The 13,520-nt window shown below is 30.7% G+C and overlaps 1 protein-coding gene across 7 annotated transcripts in view; it reads left to right on the top strand.

Annotated features, from left to right (window-relative positions):
- Positions 1-13,520, top strand: part of TBC1D5 (TBC1 domain family member 5) — a 468,533-nt gene that overhangs the window by 167,113 nt on the left and 287,900 nt on the right. For all 7 annotated transcript variants that reach the window (XM_025043592.1, XM_015585816.2, XM_025043594.1 and 4 more), the window contains one exon: positions 4,810-4,941. In XM_025043592.1, coding sequence (XP_024899360.1) covers positions 4,845-4,941 — 97 coding nt within the window. In that variant the 5' untranslated portion in view covers positions 4,810-4,844. The remainder of the gene's footprint in view (positions 1-4,809; positions 4,942-13,520) is intronic.

Below are 13,520 nucleotides of genomic sequence, written 5' to 3'. Positions count from 1 at the left end.
ATGTTATACCCAGCATTGTAAATGCATGCTACCTGTAACAGATACTTATTATGCTGTATTCTCTCCCCCTTTTATACTGGTGCTCTGGAAATAGTTCATTTAAGTGCTTTGATATGCTTTTCTTACAGGAGATATCTTTATGTAAAGTAATATTACTCTGTCATTTCAGTGTTAGACTTTAAAGTTTACCATCAGTCAAGAATTTAAATGAATGAAGTATGCTTATATGAGCTTTCTGAATATGAATGTCTTTAGAAGACACAATTCAGAATGCTAATTCTATGCCTGTGTATTAAAAACAGTGAAAGAATGAATACAAACCGAAATACATAGAACTTCAGATTTAGAAGGAATATATTATTTTTCTAGAGGCTTTGATTATATGATGCCATTTTAAAAGAGAAAATTTTATTCAATTAACCTGTTTTCTCTGTACAATGCTAATAATTTAAAATTTTCAGAGACTGCTTGTGTTGCTTCAGTTTACATGAAAAATAATATTATTTTGAAATTTTATTTAATAGACTTTAAAACTGTTTTCTAAGCTTTAGTGCTAAACTCCTACTCTTTAATTAAATATGAACTATTTCATACGACTTTCTTTTTTTCAGACAGATCACTTTTATCTTAAGATTTAATACTGCAAGAACCAGAATTTTGAAGCCAATACAACTGCCCTTAGGATTAGATTTGTATTTTAAATGGCAGTTTTAGCCTAATGTGTCAATTCCTGTAACCAAGATAGCAGTAACACCATATTCTACAACCAGTTTTGACTTTTTTGAATTTGAGTTCATGTGAAGCAGGAACTGTTATTTATAGTAAGTATAGCAAAGAAAGAGCTATCTCCTTTCTCAGGTCTTGGAAAGTATATTGCTGTGTTTTCTGAATTAGAAAAAATAAGGTTGCCTTTACTTTTAAAAGTTATTTGAACACTATTTTTGTCAATCAGGAAAATTCTAGAGACAGCTTGGTATTATTTAAGAAAACTGAAATCCATCAATTATGGATTTGAGGAGTCATTGATATTTTGGTTATTATATATTTTTCTCTCTATATATCTAGATTCTGTGCAAAGCGGATTAAAGCATACCAAGTATAGAAGTTTGAGTTTATAATATAAATATAAAATGTAATGGTCTATTATGAGTTTCAAAATATTTATGCCATTTTGACTTTGATAGTGATTATCTTAAAATTTTCAAACCAAAAAAATTATTTTCTTAATTCTTTGTTTGAATTCTTATCAAATATTTTCTTATAGCCTGATATTTATAGGTAAAGATTAATTCATAATAGTGATTAAAATAAATATAGATTTATTTGTTTAAAAACCTTTGGTGTTCTGCTTTGTAGTAGTGAAATATTTATGCTTGTTGATATAGTCACAGGACACAAGTTGGAAAATTCTTAAGAAAATTATTTCACATTTAAAGGCAACATTATATTGCAATTTTATAAGATAATCACAATAGCAGTAACCAACACTCTTAAATATTGTTTTTATTCTAGAAAGCTAAAATAGCCATTTGTATTTAAAACAAAACAAAAAACAAAGCAGCACCTGCTTAATAAGTTACTTTTAAACTAGATTATTTAAATCCATAATTAAAAGAAAAGTAAGAACATTATCTCAACTTTTTTTGCAACAGATTTCTTCAAAATAACTCTGTTACTATTCATCAGGTTTGCTTTAATTATAAAAGCATTTCAGTGACTCTGTTTCAGTCTATAAGCATAATAAATTAGAATATAGTAGATGCCTGATTGTTAGAATGGTTGTAGACTGGTGTACTTGGTAAATTTTGTATTCTGGTTATTGAGAATTACCATAGACTTGTCAATTTCTAAAGAATTATTATTAAAGCTAAAATCAAGTGGCTTCTTGAACTTAACTTTTTCTAAAGAGTCAAAAAGACATTAAGCAGCTTTGAGCATCTTGAATAAATATACGAACATCTCATATTGTAGAGTATTATATTTTAGCTAGAGAAATGTTTTTTATGTCCTTTAAAAAATATACTTTGATATCAATTTGCTTGTCACTTGTCTATTTCTTATAAAATTTAGAATACATAAAATCCCCTTATTTGTATAGTTTAGGTATGTGAAGTCTGTAACAGTGGAAGTATACTATAAAAATAAGAAATTAAGGTAATGATATGAAAACATGGATAAGACATTAAAGAAAATTTGAGGAAATCTGGCAGTTAACTTGGAATATGCTTTTTCAAATGTTTACTCTTGTATTTTTAAAAGTATAACAAAATGTATAGAGAAAATGAATCTTACATTAAAATAGTTGTCCATGGGCCAAATACAATTTTGAAATATGTTTAATCTGTTCCACATAATTTTTTTTAATTTGAATTATTTGCCAACACTTACAAGTAAAGTGATTTCACATAAAATTCTGGATTTCTAGCTTGTCTTGTAAAAGTTAAAGCAGAATAAAGGACGTTCCAATTATTCACAGATCCTATCCTCTTATACCTCCTTGTTTTATACCGTGTCTGTTTCTCTTGTTCATTAATGGGAGCCAAATGTAGTATAGGAGTAAAGAATGTGAGTTCTATAGCCAAACAGTATGGGTACAAATTCTGGCTTCAACACCTGCTAATCGTGTGATGATAGACAAATTACTTAATCTCTCTATTCCTCAGTTTTTTTCTTGAGTAAAATAAAAATGATGATGAAGATACTTCATAGCATTGTTGGAAGGATGAAATGATGAGTATACACGAAGCATTTAGAGTGGTTTCATTAGCATATACTCATTGCTCAGTAGACGTTAACTGTAATTAATAATGCTTTTTGCCTGACCCCATTAGGCATTTGAGTTTGGTGATCCTTACTTCTCCTTAGCATAAGACTTTATTTCTTAATCTGTTCATTTGATTAGCAGAATTTATCAGATATAATTGATCATCTGCATTTTACTATCCTCTACTAGATTATATTCCCCAGAATTCCTTCTGTATAGTATCAAAAATTCAACTGAGTAAAATTGAGGAACTAATTTGCTTTATTTAGTGATTCATGAATCAGGCAACATCCCATCTAGTAAACAGAGAGGAATTCTAAGTTGCTGTGCAAAATGAAAGTCTTCCATAGGCATAAGTGGGAAAAGAGATTGTTTCGGGTTTAGGTAACCTGGGTATAGGGTCAGAAGGGGATTAACTCATAGTGGTGACCAGGTAATTCCAGGTTGACTGGTTAAAGGTTACATTCCTGGGAGAAGCTGAAACTGCAATTAGGTTGGGTATTGGGTCTTGGTTTGCTGATGTGGGGCTTAGCACAAGTGATTTCATTTTAGGCCTGTTGTTTCTTTTTTGCAATTGTAAGAATTCAATATATGTTGATTGATTTGCATACATAAGTGGATATTGTCTAGATTTATGGATTTAGGATTTATAGCTTTAGGAATTCTTACTGTATGTTGGCAATGAAAGTCTTCTTCTTTCTCTCTTGTTAATTTTGCCTCTCTGCTTCTGTCAGTGTAGCTTGAAACTTCAAAAATAATTTAATTTAAAAAATCTTTAATCAAATCGTATTTATAGAAATGAGAATTGAGGAGAAAAACCTTCAAAATGATAAAAGAAAATATAGTTGGTCATTTATATAATCTTGCCTTTGTAAGCGTAATACCAGAGGCATAAAGGAGACATAGATATATTTGGGTACATAAAAGTGAAAAAAATTACTTATGTCCCAAAAATGCCATATAATTTGAAGACAGACACATTATGAAAAAAATGTTTGTATCATATGACAAAGGTTTAATATTCTTAATATTTAAAGCATGCTTATAAATCATGAAGACAATCATAATAATAAACTCTATCTATGAAAGACAATAAACATATGAAAGAAAACATATGCAGTCTTCAGTAATCTCACTAGTTATCAAGCAAATGCAATATAAGATTTGACTGTCTCAGTGGTCAAAAAAAAAAAAGAATTACTCGTTCCCATTGTTAATGAAGGTCCACAGGAAACAAATTGTTATGTACAAATCTTCCTAGAGCACAATTTGCCAAAAACATATCATCAAATTTTATTTTTTAAAAAATACATGTTTTAGTCCAGCAATTACAATAAGAATTTATCCTAAGGAAGGCAGTAGTCATGGATGCGACACAAAGATTTTGAATAACTGAAAGCATCCTGACTGTTTACTAAGAAAGAATTGGTTGCATAAATTGTTACAGCTGTATAATGGAATACTGGGGATGCATTAGAAGTGCTAATATAGATTTTTTTATGGGAAGGAAAATAACGATAATTTATATAATCAGCTTTTTAGCATGATGGATCACATTAAAAAAATACATATTTTAAACGCCCAGAACAAGGACAGGGATATATATAATAAACTGAAATGTTAACAGTAATACTAATATAATTATGAATGATTTTAGTTTGCTATATTTTCTACATTTTGAAACTTTCTATTGTAAATGTATATTCTTTTGGCAGTAAAACAAAAAGATGTTGCAAATGTGGCAATAATTTAACTTGTGATTTAACCTTTTGTGCAGTTTATTGACAATAAATGTGATTGAACATTGAGGTAAAAGGTTACCAATGAAATTCAGATTTGGGGAGAAATTCTTGAAATGGAAATTTAGTGTCATTTTTTGTTTCTTTGCATATGCCTACTAATGTGTAGTAACAACAGTCCTGGGAATATGTGGAAAACTTGTTAATGTCTGTAATGTTCATTTAATTATTTCAGTCTTATATTTATTCCCAGTCATAGCAGAAAGAACAAATAGTCACATATTTTTTCTATTTTTCATCTTCCAGGTAGTCACTTTTGGTGACGTTGTCCACTTTTCAAAATGTATCATTCCTTATCTGAAACTAGACATCCTCTGCAGCCAGAAGAACAAGAAGTGGGTATTGACCCCTTGTCGAGTTACTCAAACAAGAGTGGAGGTGAGTTTTGTATGCAGTTACATTCTGGGGTTGCTGGGAAACCTAGCAGAGGGTCTCCAGTTAGCAATGCCTGCCTTATTTATGTGTGCAAGTTCTCTTGATGAAGCTGAGCAGGGCAACTTTTAAGAACGTTTCCCTGGACAGGTAGGTATACAGCACTCTGAAACCAATGAATACCACAGAATATCGACTTTCAATTATAGACAGAAGCATTGGCCAAATTTTTAACGCACTATCATTCGTTTTTAAAAAACCATAAACAGTTATTTCAGCATCAGGCTGTTGAAATGCATAATGGTCTTTGTTAGACTTCTTTTAAAGCAGTCTAAGCTTTTGGTTTTGAGTTTGTAGGGATTTTTTCACCTCCAAAAAGTTGAAACTATTCCAGAATAAAAGACTTGCCTGATTCTTTTTTCTTTTTTTTAATAATTGAAATTTGTGTTGTACTTTTAAAGATCTATGCATTGAAATTGTTAAAAGATAGATTGGTAAAAGGTAAATTGTATTCAGTGTCTACCCTATAAAAATTTATTAAATGTATATGTGTCAGAGCTCTGTTATTATTTTCTCGGTATTAGTAATAATATAATATCTTAGAAGGAAAGGAGTTTTTGAGAATTCTTGAAGCCTTATTTTTAACTAATTCACTAAATATTTGATAAAGTTGATTTATTGACTCAGGTCTACCATTACGTCATGTTTTGGGAATTTTAAAAATAATTGATTCCTTAAAGTGGCTATTTCTTTAGTATACAAGGTCTTGACTTTATGGGGTTTATGTTGAAAACAGTGTAACTTGCCATACACCTTATTTTTGTGACTTTATTTTTATGTTTGCTTTTATCTAAAAAGTCTCAAAAAGACTGCTATTTAAGGTTTTTAAATATGAAAAATAATATAAAAATTATTAGTGTCACATTTCAGTGGTAAGAATGATAATCTACCTTCCCTAGTGATGTTTTTCTTAAATGAAATTCTTATAAGAAGCACTCATAATTAAATAAGTCAAATTATTTTTCCAAACACTTATGTAAGTGGGTATTTCAAAAGTGAATATGTTCTTGTGTTATAAGTATATAAAATAGTTTCACCAAAATTTTCTGGCTTATATGCTTATTTTAGAGCATAGGGTTTTCTTTTAAGTACATATTTTTCTATGGTCTAGTTCATTAAATATTGAGGCTTTTCTTTAAAAAAAAACTGATAAAAATATTTTAAATTAATTTTATCCTTCATTGTTGCAGGAATGAGTAGTTACTTTTACTAAAAAGACTTTTCGTTTATATCCTAGCCTAACATTTCTATGACATACAAAGTTATTAGTTCATTAAATATTGAGGCTTTTCTTTAAAAAAAACTGATAAAAATATTTTAAATTAATTTTATCCTTCATTGTTGCAGGAATGAGTAGTTACCTTTACTGAAAAGACTTTTCGTTTATATCCTAGCCTAACATTTCTATGACATACAAAGTTATTAGGACTGAATTGATGTTTAAAAGTGCCATTAATTCATTTACCCCAAATGTTCATTAACAATGTAAATGTATGCTGATGTTCTATGAGACAAGGAAGTGACTAATGACTCTTCCAACTAACAACACTTAAAATGAATAGAAACTTTAGATAGCTAATCTTGAAGTAATCAAGACCCTCATTCAGCTTGGCATCTCTGTATGCTCTAAAACAGCTGTCAACTGTTAAAAATATATACAAAACACACATACGCACACGCACATGCAGAAAGAAAGATATGTAAATATCTGGTTCTTCAAAGCCATAAAGGTTACTAACCGTAGTGGGTTTTGTGCATCGTATATGTAAATATTTTATATAAAGCATCTATTTCATCTTTTTTAGATTTTCTTTTTGCAGAAAAAAATGCAACGTGTGTTGCATTTTAATGGGGTTGTCATATTTACTTGAAAAATCATCACCTTTCTAGTATGTTTGTTTATTTTAATATATGTCTTTCATGGGAGTCTCCATGTTTTTGAAGGCTTTTACACATTTTTCCCACAAGGGAATTTGTGGCAACTGGATGATTCGTTTTGTAAGTAGTCAGACACTGGACTTAATCAGTGGTTTCCCTGTGTACAAATTATCTTTTTTTTTTTTGTAATTCCTGTTATAGATTCCATAAATAAACAAGTCTTTAATTTCTTAAATCTAAATTTTAACATTCATAAAGAAGCAGTACATTACTGAGATAAATGATTCTGTGTATTCTGGAAAGCATTAGCAAAAATAGATAGCCACATAATAGGAATGACAGAAAACTGCCTATCATTGGTATATTTTCATGGGTAGTTGAGGAAAGTGAGTGAGAACAGAAAAAGGCACTGTTTGGATATATACATGCAAAATCTTAGGGCGTATATTCATGTGAATTAAACTTTTAACTGCTTGAATTTTTGTTTTTCAAATAGAGAACAGCATAGAAAGTATGATATTTTCTCTGTGACCTATTAAATTTGGTTATATACTAAATTACCATCTTAAATTCCAAGATCTTTGAACAAAGGGTATTAATAATTGACAAGCAACCTGTAATTCAATTGAAACGATAAAGAAGCAAAAATGTTTGTTTAACTATTCGTGATTATTCATTCTCAGAATGTAACTTTTAATGATCAATTAAATAAAAAAAATAATCATTTTCTTTTAAACTGAAAACAACAATATCAAGATTAAGGGAAACTCTTAACCTATTAATATAATAACATTCCTGGAATGACTAGTTTTTATAAGTTTATAAGAGATTGGAATGTACCTCATGATGAAAGAACATTTTCCTCTATTATGTCTCTTTTGAGAATAGCATTTTGTTACATATTGCCAGAGTTTTTAGCTTCAATTTGATATGCCTTCTTACTTACAGCTTTTATAGTATTCAGATAATTACTACTTAATGTAATGCCTTTTTATATAATATCTGTTTCAGAGCTTTCTTTCTATCTTCATGTATAAAATATTTAGTAACCTACTTTAAAAAAATAATCCAAGATATTCAGAATATCCTACGTACTCCATTTTTGCCTCTTATGATTTTGTTTTTGTTCCAAATCTTCCTCTCTTTCTGTTATAATAGCACAGAGTTTAAGAACTAGAAGGGAGTGCCTGGCTTTTTTGATGAATAAGTTGGTAATAAAATAGTTCATTGAAGTTGATATAATAAAATGATGCTGCCCTGTTATGATCTTTAGTATTATTTTCCATGTAGTAAAAATAGATTTAGATATGTGTAAAAGGTGAATTTGTTTTGCTGAAGATACCTGGCCAAAGTATAGGATTTTGTCTGAATCATCTAATTCACTTTAAACCCTGCCCCTTGGTCTAATTGACTGGAGTCATCTTAGTGGGGGAAAAAAAATCTCCTTTTCCTGGCTTACAGCTCTTCAGTGGTTTCCATTGCACTAATCGTAAAATCCAAACTCTTGAACATGATATTCGTGGCTGTCTTGCTAAAAGTTCAAGAAAATAGATACCTCCACTGGACAGAGTCATTGTCGACTGTGACAAATATAGTGCTTTTTGTAATCTCCCAAGAATCCAAGAATCCATAGTCTTGAGTACGTACTCTATATTTCAGATAAAGTAAACGTATGCTCTATACGAAACTGACATTAGGAATAGAAGGAAAAGTTATAATAATACTTGAAAAGCTAAAAATCAGTGGAAAAGGAGTCCTGGGGTCTTAGAAATTTGGAGGAGATGCATTCTAGAGACAAGATAGCAGGATTTGTAGAGAGAGGATCATTATTTTTATTGTAATTATAAGGGGAAGGAAAAAAAGATGTTTAAGTACAGTCTGTTCATTATTCCAATGGCAGAGTTCAGTGAAATATCACTGATGATTTAATTTCTTTTTTGATAAGTCAGGGTGAGGAAATTTGCTGAAGGTGAATGATAAGATGAAGTGTTTGAAGATTTGTGGAGAGTGACAAGGTTAGATTGAGTTGGTAAAGAATACATAACCTTGGGGGCTAAGTTTAGATTAGACATTATAATTTATAGGTGATAACAAGCTTGTAAATTTGTATGATTATGTTCTAGATGCCAAATTCAGCACCTACAATTTAGCCAAAGAGAAAAGCAGGCAGGGCTTTGGTCTGGGTTGTATAACAGGTAGACCAGTAGACGAGGAAGTCAATGGTGAAATAATTCATTGATGGTTTGAGAAATAAGGAAATTTACTATCATAGAATGGGATTCGAAGAGGGCAGAATAAAAAATTTTGGAAGAGATGGAGTTAGGGGAGATGAAAGTAAAGAGTAGTATGATGGTAGGAGTCATGAAGGGGATATGGGAACAATATATAAGTGTTTGATAAATACATTAATTCAGTGGAACATTGTTTAATGGTAACCAGTAAACCAGATCAATGCCTTCATTAATTCTGTGCAATAATTTGGATCTACATTGTTTTGGGTAGGTTTTTGTTTGAAGTCTGTTTTTTTTTTTTTTTTAACTTTAAATACTTTATTTTTTTAGAACAAATTTAGATTCACAGCCAGATTAAGAGGAAGGTACAGATTTCCGTATACCCACCACCCATACATGCATAGCTTTCCCCACTATCAGCATCCTCCACCAAAATGGTACGTTTGTTACAATTGATAAACCTACACTGATACATCATAATCACCTCCAAATCTATAGTTTTCATGAGGATTCACTATTGATATTGTGCATTGCATAGGTTTGGACAAATGTATAAGGATGTATTTATCGTTATAAATACACAGAGAATTTTTACAAAATCCTCTGTGTTCTGCCTATTTGTCCTCCCTCCTACTCCTCTCCACTCTTCAACCCCTGGCAACCACTAATCTTTTTACTGTGTACATAGTTTTGCAAGAAGCATCTTTTTAATAAAAAATTTTCTTTAGATATCAAGGAGAAAAAAGCAGTTTAGATATATGAAAAGCTCTAAGTAAGGCTGTAAAGACCAAGGAAAGTGGTCACTTTGTTGAAGATAGAGATGGTTAAATAAATGAGTGACTTGGAAGTTTTTAGATAACAGTAACAAGGATAAAAAAAAAAAAGGGTGGTTTTAAGTGGTGTGACAATAAGAAGTGAAATGGGAGAAAAATCAACGTGCCATGCCCAGTTTCTCTAGATGAAACTGTCCAAAGGAAGTTGGAAATCGAGAGACTTCTGTTTAGAAGGTCGTAAGTTAGAGATCTGAGAGTGGTTCTCTAGAGATATCAGTCTAGAGTATGAGACAGATAAGAAATCCAAAGAGAAAAGAAAGAGCTGAGAATTGATTTGTAGGAATTCTCCATAATTAGAAATCAAATAGAGAGAGCAGTATTTTAAAAATATTGGAGGAATAGTCAAAGTGGGGGAAAAATAGTCACCAGAATTATAAAAGCTGCTGATATGAGAGCTTCCAGAATGTCCAAAGTGGTCAGTGCTTCAAAGATTGCATATATCAAAGAGTATAACAGGAGAAAATATATGATTTGGTGATTGGAAGAGTATCGATGATCTATAATTAGAAGTAAAGCCATTTTCAAGATAATACTAACTCACTGGAGTGGATGGAAATGAATCAAAATCTGATTCAGAATTAACATAAAAAGATAGTGGTTAAATATCAATGATAAACATTTAAATGGGGAGGACGGTTCAACTTACTCTTTAATATTAGATTTGGATGATTATATATGGATTTTATGTATTCATGTTCTCATAGTGAATTGAGATTTAGCAAGTTAGACATTTTAATGGTAACAATGAACTTACTGTTGGTAAAATATAGACCCTTAGAGAAAAAAACCTGTCTTCTGGTTTCAATTCTGATCTTTATTCATTGAGTTGCCCATTCCTTATTAATTGCATCTCTTTTTTAGGTTTTTTTTTTTCCACATTTTCTTTTTGCTTTGTGATTCCCTGTATTTACTTGAAGAGATAGGCTCCTTTAGAGTTATTTTAGACTTGAGGTTGTGTGATGAGGCATATTGATTATTCCCAGCTTCCTAGGAACAAAGGAGACCTCACTACTGGCCATGGTGGCAGACAGAGACAATAGCCCTGTAAAAACCATCACCACTATGCTTTTGGGCAAAGGTGGTCTGCAGAGGTATATCCGTACCTTAAGATATTTTCCTCACCATGCATAATCATCCTCTATAAACACTCTTGGAACACCAAAAATGGATAGTTGTAAAATGATGGGTTTTATTGGTTAGGTCTAGGCATAACTAGAGCCAGATATAGGTGATTTAGAGTGACAATATTATCTTGAAACTTTAGAAAAACAAAAATGAAAAAGAAAAAAACCCACTTAAGTGAAGTGACTTACTTCTTATCAAAGAGTTATATTTGTTGTTTTTTGCTAATTATTAGTGGGGCCAGAAAAGACAGTCGAGCGAGTTTGAAATGTTTAAATAATACAATAACCAAGTCTCCGTTCACCTGGCTTAAGAAAGTATATTAGAGTTATCACCTGGCTTCTCACATGTTACAGCCCCTTTTTTATTCATTTACACATTAAAACAGATTTCTCCCCCATGGCTTAGTAGTGAAATGAATAGTTAATTGGTCCCTTACAAGTACAGTTCTTTACTTCTCTCATATTTCTCTTAACTCCTTTCATAGCATTAACCAATTTTTAAAACTGTGTATATCTAAACTACTGGTTAGAAAGATTATAGGCCTTCTTACTTTGGTCTTACCCAATCAGAAGGAAGAATTGAATATTCAGGGAGAATGAGAGAAATGCAAGAAAAAATTTAAACCTTACTTTAGGAAAACAATCCACGACCTCTTCAGTCCCTCTTCTGTATTTCTCCTACTCTTCCTCTAGTGGAAGTTCCTAAAGACCTGTATAGGTCTTAAAAATATCCTCTTACTTTGCAGCATAACAATCAGCTGTGTAATAAAACAGCTATGGGTATTTTTTAAAATATAGGTGTATTTTGGTAAAATTCTCTTGCATATAATAATTTTATTAACATTTCGTTACTATTATACTTGGATATTTATAAATTTTCTTGTAGACTTAACTCGTGTGTGTGTTTCACTTTGTAGGATTTTAAAAAATTATTATGTATTCCAATAATCTTTTTAAATAGCAAGGACAGAAAAGTCAATTTAATGCACAGAGTTTTAATCTGTTTTCCATTGACAGATCTTGATATCTACTTCAGCATATTTTTACAGTTAGAATTATGTATGTAATTTATGGTAAAAAGAGACATCTGTTTTGTTGTGGCATTTTTATGATTTTCTTCTTCATGTTTGTAAATGTAAGTTTTGCTGTGGTTGTACTCTGACACTGTTCTATTCTTAAAAAATGTCTTCACCAGAAGCTTTGAGAATGCACATCGCCCTATCGATATAAGATTAATCTGAGCTCAGATTAATTTTTTTTTATTCTTGTATTTCACAGGAATTGAAAATACGTTAGTTTGCCATCACTGTACTTTTGTTGTAAGGATGGCTTACTTGTTAATCAAATAGATGTTTTGAAATAAGAAATCTGTTTTTATAATAATTTGTTCTTTACTCTGAAGTTTGACTATGCTGCTCCTCGAATTTCCTGAGAAGGAATCCCGTGTGAGGAATATAGGAAAGCACAGGGGAAGAAACATTTATGTTAGCTTCAAGCTGTTTTATTTTCACATTTTAGGAAAATCTGAGTGTTTTAAATGGAAGAAATTAAGAAGCTAGTAAATCGTAAAAATTGTAATATCTCAAGTTATTTACTTTAAATGGTCATTTTCTTTTATTACATTTCTAGAATTAAAAAATATAATTTACTTGAGTCTTTGGAAATGATATGATAGTCTACCATTTGGTAATTATTGTATTCCTAGAATTACAGTGATTGTTTGTCTTTCCCAAACTTACAAATCTATTTCGTTTTAGTCAGAAAAACCACCCACTAGCCTCTATTTATCAACATATAAATAGTGAGAATTTACTTTTACTTGCTTAAGTCATATATATGGCAATGTGTGAGCCAAATAATCATTTATATTATGGGAATATGTGTAGTTAATAATTCTTCTCCTACTTCTCTTCACTCTCTTTCTACTTCCAAATATAGAGAAACTTAATGACAGTTGACTTTCTAGCATCTTTGTTTGGTGACTATATTAATACAATATGACTGCTTTTGACCAAACATAGAATACTGCTATCAGTTTGAATATTTAATTAGACTTGCAAATAGATCTCTTTTATTGAACTTAAATACTTTCGGTCAGACATCTTGGCATGATGGTTAAGAAATGTCGGTGATACTCAACAAATGAATAGAGATCATAGAGGAATATATATTTTATCACAAATAATAAGGCTGGCAGGCCACAGACCTGATGTTCATTCATTCATTCAAATACTTATTGATCACCTAATATCTGGGATTAGACTATTACACAAGTAGACCAAGTGCTTTCTTTCAGTGGAATTCATACTTTAGCATGAGAGACAGTAAAAAGATGAAAAGGTACAGAAATAAGAAAAAAATGTGAGAGTGATAAAGACTAGGCAAAGAATTTAATAGGGTGTGCAACTGAGTGTGTAATTTAGATTTTCATGGAAGATCTCTCTGAGAAGGTGATATAT

The sequence above is a fragment of the Pteropus alecto genome, unplaced genomic scaffold, assembly GCF_000325575.1.
Source record: "Pteropus alecto unplaced genomic scaffold, ASM32557v1 scaffold92, whole genome shotgun sequence".
NCBI lineage: Eukaryota > Metazoa > Chordata > Mammalia > Chiroptera > Pteropodidae > Pteropus > Pteropus alecto.
The sequence above is the reverse complement of the archived record's forward strand: the minus strand, read 5'-3'. Positions and strand labels throughout refer to the sequence as shown.